Consider the following 20,909-nt stretch of genomic DNA (forward strand, 5'->3'; position numbering starts at 1 on the left):
AAAATAAAATAGGGCTGAAGGCATAGCTCAGAGGTAGAATGACCCTGGGTTCAATCCCCAGTACAAAAAAAAAAAAAAAAAAAAAAAAAAAGCAGAAAAAGAAAAAGAAAGAGCTGCCAGGAATCTCAGGGCATGTGGAGGCATGTTTAGGTATCCAAATAGGAAACTAGATCTTGAATTGGTAATTTCCCCATTCCCCAACAGCAAAGACAGAAAAGTCAATTACTAACTCATTTAAAGAGAATGCTTTTAGGCTCTCAGAGGTAGAGTGCCCCTGGGTTCATCCCCAGACCGCAAAAATAAATAAATAAAATAAAAAATGCTTTTATTTATTATTTATTTATGGTACTGAGGGTGGAATTCAGGGGTTTTTCCTACCTCCAGGCTATACTCTCAGACCTATTTTATACTTTATTTGGAAACATGGTCTTACTAAGTTGCTGAGAGCCTCACTAAGTAGCTGAGGCTGGCTTTGAACCTGTGCCATCTTCCTGTCTCAGCCTCCCAAGTGTTGGGATTACAAGTGTACACCACCATGCCAGGCCAAGAGAATGCTTTTAGAAATAAAATAAATGTTCTAGCCGGGCGTGGTGGCGCATGCTTGTAATCCCCACGCTTGGGAGGCGGAGACAGGAGGATCACACAGGTTTGAAGCCAGCCGTGCTGGCTTAAGAGACCCTGTTTCCAAATAAAAACACAAAAAATAGGTCTGGGAGTGTAGCCCAGAGGTAGAAGGGCTTCCAGGAACCACAGTACCACCAAATAAAGAAAAGAGAGAGAGAGAGAGAGAGAGAGAGAGAGAGAGAGAGAGAGAGAGAGAGAGAGAGAGAGAAAATTTCAACAATCAAGAGCCATATGAATGCAAAACCTACTACAATGCCTCATGTGACTTAAACTCCTTTGATTCTGTTTCTCTCTCTCCCTCTCCCTCTCCCTCTCTCTCTCTCTCTGTGGTACTGGGGATGGAACCCAGGGACATTTTACCTCCGACGACACCCTCAGCCCTACTTTTTATTCTTTTTTTTGTTTTGTGGTACTGGGATTCCTGGAAACCCTTCTACTTCCGGGCTACACTCCCAGACCTATTTTATACTTTTTTATTTGGAAACAGGGTCTCTTAAGCCAGTGCGGATGGCTTTGAACCTGTGTGATCCTCCTGTCTCCGCCTCCCAAGCGTGGGGATTACAAGTGTGCGCCACCACGCCTGGGTTTTTGTTCTTTATTTTGAAACAGGGACTCACTGAGTTGCAAAGGGCCTCACTAAGTAGCTGAGACTGGCGGTGAACCATGATCCTCCTATCTCAGTCTCCCAAATGTTGGGATTACAAGTGTGAACCACCACACCTAGCACTATTTAATAATTTTTTCTTTTTTTTCTTTTTTTTGCAGTACTAGGGATGGAACACAGGGACATTGTACCTCTGAGCTACACCCCCAGCCCTATTTTTTAGTATTTTTATTTTTTGAAACAGGGTCTCTCCTGCTGGGTGTGGTGACACACGTATGTAATCCCAGCACTTGGGAGGCTGAGACTGGAGGATTGCACAGGTTCAAAGCCAGCCTCAGCTACTTAATGAGGTTCTCAGCAACTTAGTAAGACCATGTTTCCAAATAAAATATAAAATAGGTCTGGAAGTATAGCCCGGAGGTAGAAAAGCCCCTGGTTCCACCCCAAGTACAACAAAAACAAAAACCAAAAAACAACCCCACGGTCTCACTGAGTTGTGAAGGGCCTCGTTAAGTAGCTGAGGCTGTCTGTGAACCTTGATCCTCCAGTCTCTGCCTCCCGAATGCTGGGATTACAAGTATGCTGCCATGCCCAGCCTTATTTATGTTTTTACAGGTGCTCCACATCTAGGACTATGGGACAAAGTGGGTTAGGAATCAGATGGAGAAGTAAAAGCAACAAAGCCAGGCTGTCTGCAAACCACGACCCTCCGGTCTCACCCTCCAAATGCTGGGATTACAAGCATGCACCACCACGCCTGGCTCTTAAGTATTCTTAAGTAAGTTTTTTTTGGTGTGTGTGCGCACGCGCACGTGCTAATGGGGATTTAACCCAAGTACATTCTAACTCTGATCTACATCCCTAGACCTATTTTATGTTTTATTTTAAAACAGGATCTCTTGTACCACCACCAAAATAAAATAAAATAAAATAAAATAAAATAAAATAAAATAAAATAAAACAGGATCTCACTAAGTTATGAGGGCTTCATTAAGTTGCTGAGTTTGGCCTCAACCTGAGATCCTCCTGTCTCAGCCTCCCAAGTACTGGAATTATAGGCATGTGCCATAATACCCCAGTTATTAACTCTTTTTTTCAGTACTGGGGATGGAACGAAGGGGCATTCTACCCCCAAGCTACACCACTAGTCCTACCTCTTTTTCCTTTTCTTTATTCTTTATTCTTTTTTTTTGGGGGGGGGGTGCTGGGGATGGAACCCAGGGACATTCTACCTCCGAGCTACATCCCCTGCCCTATTTTTTATTCTTTATTTTGAAACAGGGTCTCACTGAGTTGCAAAGGGCCTCACTAAGAATCTGAGGCTGTCCATGAACTGTGATCCTCCAGTCTCAGCCTTCCGAATGCTGGGATTACAAGTGTGCGCCACCATGCCTGGCTATTCTTTATTTTGAAACAGGGTCTCATTGAGTTGCAGAGGGCCTCACTAAGTAGTTGAGGCTGTCTGAGAACCACCATCCTCCTGTCTCAACCTCCCAAATGATGGAATTACAAACGTGCACCACCACGCCTGGCTTAGTTAATAACCTTTTCAAAAGCAAAAAAATTGCACTAGTCAGAAAGTGGCAGTAGAGGAACTACTAGAGACACTTAGGTATCCAGTCTTGAAACATCTCAATCCTATGTCCATTTTTTTTTTTTTTTTTTTTTTTTGCGGGTCTGGGGATGGAACCCAGGGGCATTTGACCTCTGAGCCACACTTCCTGCCCTATATTTTATTCTTTATTTCAAAACAGGGTTTCACTAAGTTGCAGAGGGCCACACTAAGTAGCTGAGGCTGTCTGCGAACCGAGATCCTCCAGTCTTAGCCTCCCAAATGCTGGGATTACAAGCGTGCACCACCACGCCTGGCTCCTATGTCTAATTTTTATGAGCACTATACCCATTAAAGGTAGCTATGCCGGGCGTGGTGGCGCACGCTTGTAATCCCCGCGCTTGGGAGGCGGAGACAGGAGGATTGCACAGGTTCGAAGCCAGCCGCACGGGCTTAAGATACCCTGTTTCCAAATAAAAACACAAAAATAGGTCTGGGAGTGTAACCCAGAGGTAGAAGGGGTTTCCAGGAACCCCAGTATCACCACCAAAAAAAAAATAAAAATAAAAATAAAAATAAAATAGGTAGCTATAACCCCAGGACGTATGTGAGCTAAGTAATTATGCTGATTATCAAAGGCTACGGTTCTGGGCTGATAGATATTTACTGGTGTATGACATTCAGAGAAAACTTCTAATTATACTGAGTTTTACTCCAATATTTACTTATCAATGATATTTTTGAAATTTAATCCCCAATACCAACTGATACCAAAATTGGAAAACAAAAAATCCTAAGCAAATTTGTGTTAAGTGCCACAAAGAATGCTAATGATTTTTTCTCAGGTTGTTTTAAATTGTCAGGATAGTTAAACTGTGAAAAATTTTCCCATAAAAATCACCATTTAAACCAGGTATGGTGGAGCATGCTTGTAATCCCAGTACTTGGGAGGCTGAGACAGGAGGATTACAGGTTTGTGGCTAGCCTCGGCAACCTTGTGAGGCCCTCTGCAACTTAGTGAGACTGTTTCAAAATAAAACATAAAAATAGGGCTGGGGGTGTAGCTTAAAGGTAGAATGCCCTTGAGTTCAATCCCCAATATAAAAAAGTATAACAAAACAAAAAAACCCCCAAACCACCAAAAACCCCCAAACAAACAAGAAACCCCAAACCAGCATCGATGGTGGCTCTAAGCACTTACTCTTTCCTGTGACGTTTGATAGCGGAGGTGAAGGGCTGTGGGGTCCCAATCCACGGCAATATAGGCATTTCCGATGAAAGCTCTGTCTTCTCCACAATCAATTTTACAACCTCTGCAAAATCTAAAAGGGTAAAAAGACCCACAGAGAAAGAAATAATTATAAAGGGATCAAAATGTTTATAAATCAGAAATATTCTTCCTTTTATTTTTCTCCATTCCTCTTGGCTTTAAATTTGCCATAGGATTCTAACTGCAGACTTTGATAAGTATAGTAATATCTACTAATAATTATTATTCAGGGATCCTATCAAGTCTCAAGTCTTTGGCTTTATAAAGCACTTGATAAACATTTGTTAACAGACATTAATGTATGAGGATAATATCAAATAAATTATATGGGAATTTTCTATTTGTGAAGATACAGATTGAAGGAAATTCTACATTCAGTTATTTAATGTTCTGAGGTAGGTCAACTTATCTAGTAAAACAATACCTATCTCTGTGTTTGTAAAATGGAATGTTAGGTAAATGTATTAAAAAATCTGTAGAAGCCGGGCGTGGTGGCGCACGCTTGTAATTCCCCGAGCTTGGGAGGCGGAGAAAGGAGGATCACGCAGGTTCGAAGCCAGCCGCGCTGGCTTAAGCGACCCTGTTTCCAAATAAAAATATAAAAAGTAGGTCTGGGAGTGTAGCCTGGAGGTAGAAGGGCTTCCAGGAACCCCAGTACAAAAAAATAAAAAAAAAAAAATCTGTAGAGGGAAAAGGACATGACAAAGCTGTGGTTCTAATGTCTATCAGACTGAATTGCTACATCGATTATAGTTCTCTAAAAGTTGACTTCAGTATTGTCAGATACTGTTCCTGCTCTAACAGTAGTGACTCATCAACTCCCCAACATCAGCAGGATGAATAATCAAATTATGTTTTTAAGGACAAGAAAATTTAGCTGGATGTAGTGGTGCTTCCCTGTTGTCCCAGTACTCAGAAGGCTGAGGTAGGAAGAACATCTGAGCACAGGAGTTTGAGACCTGGGAAACAGTAAGAGTTGGTAAAAAAAAAAAAAAAAAAAAAAGCTTAATAATAAATAAATGTTGAGCATAAGTTAATAAGTTATCCATTTGGTATGTACTGTAAAGTTTCTAATACCAGCTAAAATTCAAAAGGAAATTCACAAGGAAGAGATGAATGAACAGTTCTTTTTTTTCCCGGGTCTGGGGATGGAACCCAGGGGCATTCAACCTCCGAGCTACACCCCCTGCCCTATTTTTTTTTTTTTAATTCTTTATTTTGAAACAGGGTCTCACTAAGTTGCGGAGAACCTCACTAAGTAGCTGAGGCTGTCAGCAAACCGTGATCCTCCAGTCTCAGCCTTCTGAATGCTGGGATTACAAGCGTGTTCCACCAGGCCTGGCAATTCTTAAATTTATTTCAAGCTTTTCATTATTTTGCTATTACTTCTCAAGACTGAAAATCTTATGAAAAAAGTATAATAATATCTGAGGCTGCAATTCTACTAAAGATTTTCTTAGGCAGGTCACTTTACCTGTACCATGGACACCAAGCACAGGAGTTCCCATCTTTCTGCACAACTCGTAGAGTGAAAGGATATTGGTAGCCCATACTGTCATCACTGAAATAGAAGAGAACATAAACCAAAAAGTCTAAGAAGCATTTCTGGTTTGAGATCTGAGTCCTTTCCATCATCCCTTAAAATAAATCCTACGAAGGGGCACTTGCCACAACATATGCTCATGCCGAGAGCTCACTGATGATTATCCTATTCTATCAGCTGCAGCCACAGAAGCTACATCTCTGCTTACAGAAAAGTATAGACACTAGATTGCCAGATGTCTCTAAGAGAGTCTATGTGGTCCATGAAAATTTTACAAGCTAATCACGAAAAAATACCAATTATCCTTTAGGTCTAATTTTTTATTTTGGTGGTACTGGGGGTAGAATCCAGGGGCATTTCTACCTCTGGGCTATACTCCCAGACTTATTTTATAGTTCATTTGGAAACAGGGTCTCACTAAGTAGCTGAGAGCCTCACTAAGTAGCTGAGGCTGGCTTTGAACCTGTGTGATCCTCCTGTCTCAGCCTCCCAAGCACTGGGATTACAAGCGTACGCCACCACTCCCGGCTTCAGATCTAATTTTACTAAAGAATTTAATTCATATTAAACTAAAACAACTACACTTTCCCATGAATTACACCTTTCCATGATAAAAACACTGCCACATCACAGAAGGCTATATATTCAGAAGCTTTCTTTAATCAAGTGGGAATCTTTTAGTAGCATACGTTAGCTATCTCCTACTCCCTGCCTTAACTACTCAAAGTTATAGCTATATACTATTCTTTTTTTTTTTTTTTTTTTGCAGTACTAGGGATGTAACCCAGGGGCATTGTACCTCTGAGCTACACACCCAGCCCTATTTTTTAGTCTATTTATTTATTTATTACAGTAATGGAGATGGGACCCAGGGGCATTCTACCTCTAAGCTACACCCCCAGCCTTATTTTTTATTATTTATTTTGAAACAGGGTCTCACTGAGTTGCAAAGTGCCTCGCTAAGTAGCTGAGGCTGTCTGCGAACCATGATTCTCCTGTCTCAGCCTCCCGAATGCTGGGATTACAAGCATGCGCCACCACACCTGGGCGCCACCACACCTGGCTGCTATAAACTATTCTTGGAGTGTCTTCTTTTATTTTTGGAGGAGGACTGGAGATTGAACCCAGGGGCATTTCATCGCCAAGCTATACCCAAGCCCTATTTATTTACTTATTCATTTGCATTCTACCTCTGAGCTATAACCCCAGACCTATTTTTAATTCTTGATTTTGAAACAGGGTCTCATTAAGTTGCAAAGGGCCTCATGAAATAGCTGAGGCTGGCCATGAACTTGTGATCCTCCTGTCTCAGCTTTTCAAGTACTGGGATTACAGGTATGTGCCACCATGCCTGGCCCCCTTTTATAAATAAATAAATAAATAAATAAATATATATATATATATATATATATAAAATTTTTTTTTTGCGGGTCTGGGGATGGAACCCAGGGGCATTCAACCTCTGAACTACACCCCCTGCCCTATTTTTTATTCTTTATTTTGAAACCGGCTCTGACTGAGTTGCAGAGGGCCTCTCTAGGTAGCTGAGGCTGTGTCTGCAAACTGAGATCCTCCAGACTCAGCCTCCCGAATGCTGGGATTACAAGCGTGAGCCACCATGCCTGGATTCCATCTTTTATTTTTAAATTTGGAACAGGATCTTGTTACATTGCTGAGGCTGGCCTCAAACCTGAAGCTTTGTGTCTCAGTATGTGCCACCATGCCCAGCATAAAATGGCTTCTTTTAAATGTTAATAATTGTGTCAAGATAGCCTTATGAGTTGTCCAAATTTTATTTATTTCATTATTTATTTATTTGCGGGTCTGGGGATGGAACCCAGGGACACCCGACCTCCGAACTACACTCTCTGCCCCATTTTTTATTCTTTATTTTGAAACAGGGTCTCACTAAATTTTGGAGGGCCTCACTAAGTAGCTGAGGCTGTGTGTGAACCGTGATCCTCTGGTCTCAGCCTCCTGAATGCTGGGATTAATAACAAGTGTGCGTCACCACGCCTGGCTCCAAATTTTAAAAATTTACTAAACCCTACCTCTACAAGAAGTAACACAATAATTTATACATATACCAAAATATCAAGTTATACAACTTAAACATATACAATTCCTGGGCTGGCTGAGGTTAAAGCTCAGTGGTAGAGTGCATATTTAGTAAGCACCTGGCCCGAGGTTCAATTCCCAGCACTAAAAAAAAAAAGAGAGAAAAGAAAAAGAAATCATAATGTGTCAGGCACAGGAGTTCCCCACGCTTTTGCATAACCCATCCAGAGAATGATATTAATAGACATTACTGTCAGTGTCATGTCCAAATCAAATCAACAGGAGGAATTAAAAGGGGCCAAAATGATCAGTAGCATGTTCAGAGGGAACTGCACAGCCTAAGCAAAAGTAACCGCTGTCCCTACAGTTTGGATCTTGAATGTCCCCAAAGGCCCATCCATGTGTTGCAGGCTTGGTCTCCAGTCTATGACGCTCCTGAGAAGTGGTAGAGTTCTGGGAGGTGGGGCCTAGGAGAAAAGTTGGACCATTGGGGGTAGGCTACTGCCCTGGTATTGGGACCCCGTCTGCTCCTCTTTCTCTCTCCATGCTCCCCAGCTACCAAAAGGCGAGCAGCTTGTTCAGCTGAGCACTTGCCATGGTGTACTGCATGGTACAAAAGCAATGAGGTCAGCCAGGGATGGTGGTGCACACCTGTGATCCCAGTACCTGTGAGGCCGAGACAGGTGGATCACAGTTTCAAAGCCAGCCTCAGCATCTTAGCTAGGCTCTCAGCAACTTGAGACTCTGTTTTCAAATAAAAAATAAAATAAAATAAACCTGAAGGTATAGCTTGGAGGTAGAATGCCCCTGGGTTCTGAGCTACACACCCAGTCCTATTCTTTATTTTGGAACAGGGTCTAAGTTGCAGAGGACCTCACTAAATAGCTGAGGGTTAGATGGAAACCTTAATATTTCTGTCTCAGCCTCTCAAGTAATAGCGTAACAGGCCTGTGACACTACGCCCAGCTTATTACTTTGAAACAGTATCTTGCTAGGTAGCAGAGTCTTGCTAAAGTGCAGAGGCTGTCCTTGAACCTGCCAGAGGTAGCTCAGAGGTAGTGGTAAAATGACCCTGAGTTCAACCCCCAGTACCACAAAAAAGTTTTATTATCTTTGCACAATTATCCCATATTAAAATGACCTATTATGAACCAGGCATGGTGGTGCATGCCTGTAATCCCAGTACTTGGGAGGCTAAGACAGAAGGATAGCAGTTTGAGGACAGCCTCAGCAACTAGTGAGACCCTCATCAACCTAACAAGACCCTTTTCTTGTGTGTGGTACCAGGGGTTGAACCCATAGGAATTCTACCTCCAAGGTACATCCCCAGTCCCATTTATTATTCCTTATTTTGAAATTGTCTCACTAAGCTGCAGAGAGCCTAAGTAGCGGAGGTTTCCTTGAACCTGTAATCTTACTGTCTCCGCCTCCCAAGTACTGGAATTACAAGCATGGGCCACCATGCCTGGCTGAGACACTGTTTCAAAATAAAAATAATATCGGGCTGGTGTTATAGCTCAGAGGTGGAATGATTCTTTGTTCAATTCCAATTCCCAATATGTAAAACACACACACACACACACACGCACGCACGGACGCACGCACGCACGCACGATATGGAAACTATCCAACTGAATCTTGTTATGGAATAAAATTCAGAGTTCATGTACAGAGTGAATACAATTCAGATACACATATCTTCATTCTCATTCTGAATTTCAGAGGACTGAGACAATACAAGTTTCCTGGTGAATGTATACTATCTACTTTTGTAATAACAGAAGACAAAGATATTACCTGGAGTGTTAGCAGGAGGGATTAAGGCAAGAGATTAGGTAGTTGGAGTATATTATTAGATCATGGAATATCTAGGTGACAAAAGAAAGTTCTATAGTCTCTCCTGCTCAAAAATTAAATGTTCTCTGAATGGTTCTTCCAAGAATGATTAAATTGACATAGAATGAGTCCTTTATATCATACTGAATTCATATAAATTATTCCTCTGGAGTTTAGAAACCATAAGTCTTGGCTAATTTCCTAAACTTACCAATCCTGAGCATGGTTACTAGCTTCCTGAGGTGGGAGTGGGCTGGCTAGCCGAGACACTTGAATCCAAACTGCATCATATAAATCTTTTTTCCGAGTATGCACAGTACATGGAACAATTAGTGGCATTCCAAAGAGGCTGGGACGGTTCTTCTGAGATGACAGGAAATACAGTTCTGTCCTCATCTGTATGTACAAACAGGAGGGGACAGTGAAGAGAGGCTTCTGATTCTGCCAAGATGCAGGTAACATGTATTACTACCCATTTCGTTTTCCTTTTTATTAGTACTGAAGATTCAATTCAGGGGGTTCTACACTCTAAGTCTGAGTTATACTCCCAGTACTATTTTATTTTTTAATTTTAATTTAATTTTTTTTGTGGTACTGAAGGTGGAACCCAGGGGCCTCCTACCTCTGAGATATACTACCAGATCTATTTTATACTTTATTTAAAAACAGGGTCTCACTAAGTTGCTGAGGCTGGCTTCGAACCTGTGCAATCCTCCTGTCTCAGCCTCCCAAGCGCCAGGATTACAAGCGTGCACCACCACACCTGGCTTCTTTTTTTATTTTGAAAGAGGGTCTTACTAAGTTGCTGAGAGTCTTGCTAAATTGCTCATGCCAGTATCAAATATGTGATCTTTTCTTGTCAGCCTCTCAAGTACTGGGATTACAAGCGTGCGCCACCATGCCCAGCAAAGCTTAAAAATTATAAAATCCACCAGGAATGGTGGCTTAAACCTGTAATCCTAGTACTTGAGAGCCCGAGACAGGAGGATTACAGGTTCTTGGCTAGCCTCAGCAACACAGTGAGTCCCTCTGCAACTTAAGAGAGACCCTGTTTTTTATTCTTAATTTGAAACAGGGTCTTACTAAGTTGCAGAGGGCCTAAGTAGCCGAGGCTGGCTGTGAACGTGGATCCCAAGTACTGGGATACAAGCATGTGCCACCATGTCCAGCTGGGAGACTCTGTTTTAATAAAAAATGAAATATGGCCCAGGGTGTAGCTCAGAGGCAGATTATTCTGCTCCTGTGTTCAATCCTGAGTACCACAAAAAATAAAATAACTGTCTTCTAATCCATAAACACCATTTCTTACTTCAAATATTTAAGTTGTCTCTCTCCTTCCTTCCTTCCTTCCTTCCTTCCTTCTTCCCCCCTCCCTCCCTCTCCACACCCCCTTTCTTTTTGCGGGTCCGGGGATGGAACCCAGGGGCACTCGACCTCCAAGCTACACTCCCTGCCCTATTTTTTATTCTTTATTCTTTATTCTTTATTATTATTATTATTATTATTATTTTTTTTTTTTTTGGGGGGGGGTGGTACTGGGGATGGAAGCCAGAGGCTTTTCTACCTCCGGGCTATACTCCCAGACCTTTTTTTTTTTTAATTTGGAAACAGGGTCTCACTAAGTTGCTGAGAGCCTCACTAAGTAGCTGAGGCTGGCTTTGAACCTGCGCGATCCTCCTGTCTCAGCCTCCCAAGCGTGGGATTACAAGCGTGCGCCACCACGCCTGGCTTATTCTTTATTTTGAAACAGGGTCTCACTAAGTTGCAGAGGGCCTCACTAAGTAGCTGAGGCTGTCCCTGAACCGCGATCCTCCAGTCTCAGCCTCCAGAATGCTGGAATGACAAGCGTGCACCACCACACCTGGCAAGTTGTCTAATTTCTATCAATATTTAGTTGTTTTCTATACAGATGTCATGCATAGCATTTCTAAAATACATTTTAGGAATGTATTTGGCATGTAATCAGTGCCAGGACTTAGTCTATTTCTATCAATATTTAGTTGTTTTCTATATAGATGTCATGCATATCATTTCTAAAATATATTCCTAAAATGTACATACCAACATGCCCATTTCATGTTTTTCTTTTTGTGCTCAATTTTTTTTGTGTGTGTGTGGTACTGGGAATGAAAACCCAACGTAGGGAGATTGTCAGCAACTTAGCAAGATTTTGTTTCAAAACAAAAAAGTGCTGAGGAGCCAGGTGTGGTGGCGCACACTTGTAATCCCCGTGCTTGGGAGATGGAGACAGGAGGATCGCACAGGTTCGAAGACAGCCACGGTGGCTTAAGAGACCCTGTTTCCAAATAAAAAAGTATAAAATAGGTCTCGGAGTGTAGCCTGGAGGTAGAAGGGTTTCCAGAAACCCCAGTACCACCAAAAGAAAAAAAAAAGTGCTGAGGGCATAACTTGGAGGTAGAATGCCTCTGGGTTAAATCCTCATTAGTACGCGCGCGCGCGCGTGCACACACACACACACACACACGGAATTATGAAAAAATTGTCAAAAATATTTTTGTGTTACCTCCAAAGAATATACGCAACAATAGCAATAAAACTTTCTCCAAAAGCATTACATTTACATTACAGAAAAGATGTACAATGTCTATAAACACATGAATACACAGGAGTCAAAAATTTTATTTATTTTTTATTTTTTGGTGATGAAACCCAGGGACATTCTACCTCTGACCTATACTCCCAGACATATTTCATTCTTTTATTTGGAAACAGGGTTTCACTAAGTTGCAGAGAGCCACACTAAGCTATGAGGCTGGCTATGAACCTGTGATCCTCCCGTCTCATCCTCCCACATACTAGGATTACAAGTGTGTGCCACCACATCTGGCTGGGAATCACAAATTTTAAAGGAAAGTATCAGTAGCCAGGTGTGGTGGTGGATCCCTGCAATTCTAGTACTTAGAAGCTGAGACAGGAGGATCTTAGGTTCACGGCCAAAGTGCAATAAACTGAGATCTTGTTTCAAAATAATAAAACAGGGCTGGGGTGTAGCTTAGAGGTAGAATGCCTCTGGGTTCATTCACTAGTGTACACACACACACACACCACCAGCACACTCCTATGTGCTGGCTCTTCTGCTGCCTCTAAATCTACAAGTGAGGAGTGTTAGTTTACACACTGGCCATCACATGTGAGACTAAGTCCTGGTACTGATTACTTGCGTTAGAGCATGTAACACACTGAACACATATTCAGTGAAGATGCAGAAACAGTAAGTGACCGTTTCACAAATGACATGACAAGACCTACGTATGTTGCCCCCTATTCCACTAACCATTTTGCGATGGACTGCAATGATGTAGCCTGTAAAGGGGTGGTCAGGAAGAGACGGCGAATGACCATTCACCATTCCATTTGTGAAGTTCTTCTCAGTTCCACATGGCACAACAGTGTTTGGCATTCCATTGGGGATGAATATTGGTCGAGCCAGGTCCCCATTGGTAGTTAGGGTGAACATTCCATTTGTAGATGGAGAAGATGAGAAGTCTGTAATTCAAAGGTATGTACAGTGTCATAGGTTTTTCATACCTTCATCTTTGTTCAGAAATGATAGCTCAAATAATAATCCTGGACTTACTGGGAGATTTTAGTTTCAGTGTTTACTTTTGCAACTCATACTCATGACCAAATGGCAAAGCAAGAGTTAAAAACTGTCCAACGTTCTAGCAGTTGTTTTCTTTTTTCCTCTCCTCCAAAATTCTCCATTTCTCTAAAAATATTCTGTCCAACCGGCCTCTGACCAGATGTCGCTTTTTATTTTTTTATTTTTATTTTTTGTTATTTATTTTTGTGGTACTGGGGGTAGAACCCAGGGGCTTTTCTACCTCCAGGCTACACTCTCAGACCTATTTTATATTTTATTTGGAAACAGGGTCTCACTAAGTTGCTGAGAGCCTCACTAAGTAGCTGAGGCTGGCTTCGAATCTGTGCGATCCTCCTGTCTCAGCCTCCAAAGCGCAGGGATTACAAGCGTGAGCCACCACACCCGGCCAGATGTCGCTTTTTAAATTTAAATAAAAAATGCATATCCTCAGTCTCACTAGCCTCATTTCAAGGGCTCAAAAGCTCACATGACTGGTAGATACTGTACAGAAGGGCCAAAATAATAAAAAAAAGTTTCCATTATGGCAGAGCCCTACTGAACAGTGATGTTCTAAATAAAAAGCGACATTAAGCCACCTACCAACTCACCATCTACTATGTCGTGCCAGTGAGAGGAGCCTCATTCTCTACAAAGCCTTTCATAGCTGGAGAATTAATTTAATTAGAAGCAGTATACAAATGAAGAGTCAAAGCTTATCAATGGCCTAAAGGATTCTTTGAGTGAACACACTAAATTGTATGCAATAACTGGATTAACAGATTTCTTTTTAGGTAAATTTATTATTTATGTTTTCTGGTATTATGTTCCTGTTCTATCACTGTTGCCACGTAAGTAAAACAGCTACATTAATATTAATTAAACAGTAATATCAACAAATATTAATTGATATTGATACTAAATTAATATTAATATTACACAAGTAACTAGTGACCTAATTTAGTCACTTAGGATATCTAATTTTAGGTTCTCCTTCCATAAAGAGGAATTTGAGCCAAATGATCAGTAAAGTTCCTTTTGGGCGCAATAATTCCTTTGATCTAATATCCTAATTACAACAACAAAAAGATAGCCCAATATGTAAAGCTGAGATTATGAGAAAGAGCTCTAGTTCTATCTTACCTGTCTGTACAGGACTAGAACTTGAAACTGGAGAAGCAGGGATGGGAATTTCAAATGCACACAAAAATCCACTCACTGACAGTCGTACTTTTTGGTTGTCCTGAGGGAAGTTCTACAGAACAAAAGCAAGATGAGAAGAGAGAGATGTTTCAGATACAATAGAAAAATTATCTATCTAATGTACCTGAAGAGAATGTCTTAGGTACTTTCATCAGTAAAACAAACAAGATGACTGAATATTTAAAAGTTTGAAAACGCCAGGCATGGTGGCTCAGACTTGTAATCCCAGTACTTGGAGGCTGAGACAGGATCTTCGCAGGTTTGCAGCCAGCCTCAGCTACTTAGTGAGACCCACCACGACTTAGTGAGACCCTGTTTTAAAGTAAAGAATAAAAAATTGGATTGGGCCGGGTGTGGTGGTGCACACTTGTAATTCCCGCGCTTGGGAGGTGGAGACAGGAGGATTGTGCAGGTTTGAAGCCTTTGCTGGCTTAAGAGACCCTATTTCCAAATAAAAAATATAAAAATAAAGCCGGGCGTGATGGCGCACGCTTGTAATTCCAGCATTCGGGAGGCTGAGACCTGGAGGACTGTGGTTCGCGGACATCCTCAGCTACTTAGTGAGGCCCTCTGCAACTCAGTGAGACTCGGTTTCAGGGGGTGTAGCTCGGAGGTCAAATGCCCCTGGGTTCCATCCCCAGACCCGGGGGAAAAAAAATAAAATAAAAAAAAATACATACATATATGTATGTATGTATGTATGTATGTATGTATGTATGTATATATATATATATATATATATCTGGGAGTGTAGCCCGGAGGTAGAAGGGTTCCCTCCCTAGTACCACGCACACGCGCGCACGTACACACACACGTACACACACACACACACAAACTGGACTGGGTGTGTAGCTCGGGGGTAGAACGCCCCTGGGTTCAATCCTTGCTGGCGCGCGTGCGCGCACGCGCGCGCACACACACACACACACACACACACACACACACACACACATAAATAAAAAATAAAAATAAAAGCTTTATAATAGCTGGGCATGGTGGTACACATTTGTAATCCCAGTACTTGGGAGACTGAGACAGGAAGACTGCAGGTTCAAAGCCAGCCTTGGCAACGTAGTAAGGGCCTCCATAAAACTTAGTGATACCCTGCTTTAAAATAAAGAATAAAAAGGGCTGGGGGTATAGCGCAGAGGTAGAATGCCCCTGGGTTCTTGGGTTCAATCCCCAGTCTACCTCCCCCCCCCCACACACACACTTGATCCAGGTCTGGTGGCACACACTTGTAATCCCAGAACTTGAGAGGCTGAGAGAGGAGGATTGTAGGTTTGAGGCCAGTCTCTGCTATGTAGTGAGGCTCTCCACAATTTAGTGAGACCCTGTTTCAAAATAAAAAATGAAAAAAAAAAAATAGAGCTGGGGTGTAGCTTGGAGGTAGAATGCCCCTGGTTTCAATCCCCAGTACTAAAAAGAAAAACACCAAAAACTTGATAAGAGGATAACAAATGTATATATTAAACTATTTCCACAACTGGTATATAGGAAATGTTAATTTGTCTCACACACTTTTTTTGAGGGGGGGTCATACTAGGAATTGAAATCTGGGGCTTTCTCTATCTGAGCTACACATCTAGCCTTTTTTTTTTTTTTTTTTTTTTTGCGGGTCTAGAGATGGAACCCAGAGGCATTTGACCTCTGAGTTAGACCCCCTGCCCTATTTTTTATTCTTTATTTTGAAACAGGGTCTCACTAAGTTACGAAGGGCCTCACTATAGCTGAGGCTGTCTGCAAACTGTGATCCTCTGGTCTCAGCCTCCTGAATGCTTGGATTACAAGCGTACGCCACCACGCCCGGCTACATCTAGCCCTTTTTATTTTTTGTTTCAAACAGGGTCTTACTGGCGTGTGGTGGCATACACTTGTAATCCCAGGACTTTGGAGGCTGAGATGGGAGGATCGCAGTCTCAGTAAGGCCTTTCTTGACTTAGTGAGGCCCTTTGCAAATCAGTGAGATCCTATTTGAAAAAAAAAAAACAAAAAATAGAGCGAGGCGTATAGCTTGGAGGTAGAATGCCCCTGGGTTCCATCCCTAGTACCAAAAACAAAAAAACCTACCAATATTATTACTTCCTTATTCTGGCAGATAATCCTTTTAACTAACTAACTTTCTTTCTTTCTTCCTTTCTTTCTTTCTTTCTTTCTTTCTTTCTTTCTTTCTTTCTTTCTTTCTTTCTCTCCCTTCCTCCCTCCCTTCCTTTCTTTCTTTCTCTTTCTTTCGGGTCTGGGGATGGAACCCAGGGGCATTCGACCTCTGAGCTACACCCCCTGCCCTATTTTTTTATTCTTTATTTTGAGACAGGGTCTCACTAAGTTGCAGAGGGCCTCACTAAGTAGCTGAGGCTGTCTGCGAACCGCAATCCTCCAGTCTGAGCTTCCCAAATGTTGGGATTACATGCGTATGCCACCATACATTTTTGGGTTTTTTTGGTGGTACTGAGGGTGGAACCCAGGGGGCTTTTCTACCTCAGGGCTATACTTTCAGAGCTATTTTATACTTTATTTGGAAATAGGGTCTCACTAAGTTGCCAAGAGCCTCACTGAGTAGCTGAGGCTGGCTTCGAACCTGTGTGATCCTCCTGTCTCAGCCTCCAGAGCGCTAGGATTACAAGTGTGCACCACCACTCCCGAGCACTGGGATCACAAGTGTGCACCACCATACCCAGCTTCCTTTTAAGATTCCGAGTTAGAAACTTGCTACTTTTCTATTCAGTTTTTGTTTTAATATTTCCTTTGGAGCCCGACGTGGTGGGAGGATTGTACAGGTTTGAAGCCAGCCTCAGCTACTTAGTGATGCTCTCAGCAACTTGGTGAGACTTTGTTTCCAAATAAAGTATAAAATAGGTCTGGGAGTATAGCCTGGAGGTAGAAAAGCCCTTGGATTCCACCCCCAGTACCCCCCCCCCCACAATTCCCTTAGTCCTTTAACATTATAATTAATTGATAATAATTGAGAAAATTGTGCTCTTTGAGGATGGAATCAATGCTTTCCTAGAAAGAGCGGTCAATATTACCTTTATGTTGGAACCATGTACTTCTGCAAGAAGGATTTGTTCTGATTTAAGTCCACAGAGATCACTGAGCTGTTTTTTTAAACCTGTATACTTTTCATCCATATTCAGTCTTAGGCCATAACGTATAGGGGTAGTGCCATCCAACTTAATTACTAGTAAAGAGAAATGATTTTTTTTATCAATAAAATGCAAAAGTTACGCTGAAAGTCTTACACACTGGAAGCAGATATATCTGACTTGCAAATAGCAAACATTTCAGCCCAGAATTTATTTTATATGTAAATACTAAAGCAGTACTTAGGGAGGGTACTGAGTGAAATCAAGTTTTTGATGTTCACTGAATACAGAAGTATGACTGGTTCTATAAGGCTTTAAGGAGTTTCTCACATGTTTGTAAAGAAAAACCTCAGTGGGCACACAAATGGGCTCAGGTTCCATATATTTCCAACCTGAAATTGTACCTGAATCTTATAATATGCTGATTATTCATCCGTATGAGAACTTGTATCAAATAACTCTAATTACAAATTCAGGTTGTCTGAATAAGGTAAAAGAAAATGGAATCAGATATTTCAGATCTTTGCGACCCACCTGTTATTTCTAAGTGCATATAACTGTCCATTGGTAGTGGCAATGACAAAAAATTGAAAGGGTCAAATCGGACACTTATATGCCCACATGTCTTGCACTTGACTTGGGATCGTAGCTGCCCATGGAACAAATCCACAACAATTGATCTATTTCTTCTCAGATGGTTGTCCCAGGCCTAAAAAGAAAAAAGATTACAAAACATTTTTTCCCCCTAAAATTCAAAAGATGAAGCTGTGCATGGTGGCACACACTTGTAATCCCAGAATTGGAAGGCTAAGAGGATCGCGGTTCGCAGCCAGCCTCAGCTACTTAGTGAGGCCCTCTGCAACTCAATGAGACCTTGTTTAAAAATAAAAAATAATAAAAAAAAATTAGGGCTGGGGGTGTAGATCAGAGGTAGAATGCCCCTGGTTCCATCCCCAGTACTGCAAATAAATAAATAAATAATAAAAAAGATAAACATTTCCAAGCTGGGCATGGTGGCACACTCTTGTAATCCCAATACTTGGAAGGCTACAACAGGAGGCTTGCAGGTTTGTGGCCAGCCTCAGCTTAGTGAGGCCCTCTGCAACTTAGTGAGACTCTGTTTCCAAATAAAGAATAAAAAATAGGGCTGGAGGTGGAGCTTGGAGGTAGAATGCCCCTGGGTTCAATCCTGAATATTGCAATAAACAAACAAACATAAATAAATAAATAAATAACATTTCTACACGAATCAAAATATATAATCCTGCTGGATGTGGTGAAACATGCTTGTAATCTCAGCATTTGGGAGGCAGAGACAAGAGGACTGTGGTTTTTGGCCAGCTTTAGCTACTTAGTGAGGATCTCTGCAACTTAATGAGACCCTGTTTCAAAATAAAGAATAAGCTGGGTATAGTGGCCCACGCTTGTAATCCCAGCATTTGGGAGGCTGAAACTGGAGGATCACAGTTTTAGGACAGCCTCAGGTACTTAGGCCCTTTGCAAATTAGTGAGACCCTGTTTCAAAATAAAGAATAAAAAATAGCCAGGCATGGTGGCGCACGCTTGTAATCCCCGCACTTGGGAGGCAGACAGAAGGATCGCACAGGTTCGAAGCCAGCCTAGCTGGCTTAAGAGACCCTATTTCCAAATAAAAAATATAAAAATAGTTCTGGGAGTGTAGTCCAGAGGCAGAAGGATTCCATTCCCAGTACCACCAAAAAAAAAAAAAAAAATAAAAATAAAAAATAAATAAAATAAAAAATAGACCTCGAGGTGTAGCTTGGAGATAGAATGCCTCTGGGTTCCATCCCCAGTACTGATTTAAAAAAAAAAAAAAAAAAGAATATAATCCTTAAACTTGACTTGAAATATAAAAGCTAGCTGGGCATGGTACCCCATGCCTGTAATTTCAGTACTTGGGAGGCTGTCAGGAGGATTGCAGGTTCAAAGACAACCTGAGAAAATAGTGAGACTCTCATCAAACTAGCAAGACCCTGTTTCAAAATAAAATAATACTGGGGGTGTAGATTGGATGCCCCTGGATTCAATCCCTAGTACAAAAAAAAAAAAAGTGTGTGTGTGTGTGTGTGTGTGTGTGTGTGTGTGTGTGTGTATGTATTTGTATAGGCTTTCTATCTGCAAATTTAATCCAGATATACAATTTAAAATATACTGTCAGAGCCAGGCGTGGTGGTGCGCGCTTGTAATCCCCGCGCTTGGGAGGCTGAGACAGGAGGATCGCGCAGGTTCAAAGCCAGCCTCAGCTACTTAGTGAGGCTCTCAGCAACTTAGTGAGACCCTGTTTCCAAATAAAATATAAAAAAGGTCTGGGAATATAGCCCGGAGGTAAAAAGCCTCTGGGTTCCACTCCCAGTACCACCAAAAATAAATAAATAAATAAATAAATAAATAAATAAATAAATAAAAAAAATAAAATAAAATATACTGTTAGCCTGGTGTGGTGGTGCATGTTTGTAATCTCAGTACTTGGGAGGCTGAGCCAGGAGGATCCGGGTTAGCGGCCAGCCTCACCCACTTAGTGAGGCCTTCTGCAACTTAGTGAGACCCTGTTTCAAAATAAAGAATAAAAAATAGGGCTGGGGGGTGAAGTTCAGAGGTAGAATGCCCCTGGGTCCAAAACCCAGTACTAGGGGGAAAAAAAAAAAAAAAAAAAAAAAATATATATATATATATATATATATATATATATATATATATGGTCTATAGAGAGAATAAGAGAGTAGAGACTAGAATATGTTTATTTATTTACATATTTGTTTATTTTTGTGATACTAGGGATGCAACTGAGGGGCATTCTACCTCTGAGCTACACCTCTAGCCCTACTTTTTCATTATTTCATTTTGAAACAGAGTCTCACGAAGTTGCAGAGTCTGGCTTTGAACCTGTAATGCTCCTGTCTCAGTCTCCCAAGTACTGGGGTTATAGGTGTATGCACCATACCCGGCATAAGGACTCTTTAAATTCCTCTGAATAATCATTCCTACATGCTGTCCAATAAAATTTATAATGCAAAATAGAATATTTACCCATTTTCGTTAAATATGTTTTCGTTTTGGTTTCAATACATTAAGAATGAAGCACAGAAATTAAATTCTTTAATTTTCACAGTAAAACTCTGGTCACTGAACATTTTAGTTTTCATCTAAGTCATATCACACCTATTTGTGGCTAAAACATTTTGATCCACTGCTTGCATTAGGTAACTGAAAACGGACAAACCTCTGCAGCTACTTCCCAGTCTGGCCGTCCGTCACTGTCCTTGAGTTCCACATACGGCTTCTCATGTACTCGGTTGAGATCTTCATGAAGACCATCCAAGAGAAAAGCCAAAAGTTCTTGAGAGTCTTGCTGCTGAAATCCATTAAACCTGGGAGCATATTTTGCTATGGTCCACTATAAATATAAGGAGTAAGAACCATTATTTTCTGCCTCAAAACATTTTGAAATGAGTGTGCCCTATAATTCCATCAGAGACATCATATGAAAGTAAATAGTATAGTATTCAGTCTGTCT

General features: G+C 41.4%; 1 protein-coding gene across 1 annotated transcript in view; it reads right to left on the minus strand.

The window, feature by feature from the left end:
* Positions 1-20,909, minus strand: part of USP32 (ubiquitin specific peptidase 32) — a gene marked incomplete at both ends in the record, with an annotated part of 179,685 nt that overhangs the window by 11,488 nt on the left and 147,288 nt on the right. The window contains 8 exons of the mRNA XM_080712815.1: positions 3,982-4,102; positions 5,525-5,611; positions 9,699-9,883; positions 12,783-12,994; positions 14,232-14,343; positions 17,318-17,469; positions 17,909-18,083; positions 20,616-20,789. Coding sequence (XP_080568941.1) covers positions 3,982-4,102; positions 5,525-5,611; positions 9,699-9,883; positions 12,783-12,994; positions 14,232-14,343; positions 17,318-17,469; positions 17,909-18,083; positions 20,616-20,789 — 1,218 coding nt within the window. The remainder of the gene's footprint in view (positions 1-3,981; positions 4,103-5,524; positions 5,612-9,698; positions 9,884-12,782; positions 12,995-14,231; positions 14,344-17,317; positions 17,470-17,908; positions 18,084-20,615; positions 20,790-20,909) is intronic.

This window comes from Muscardinus avellanarius (genome assembly GCF_963383645.1).
Source record: "Muscardinus avellanarius genome assembly, chromosome: 16".
NCBI classification, from domain to species: domain Eukaryota; kingdom Metazoa; phylum Chordata; class Mammalia; order Rodentia; family Gliridae; genus Muscardinus; species Muscardinus avellanarius.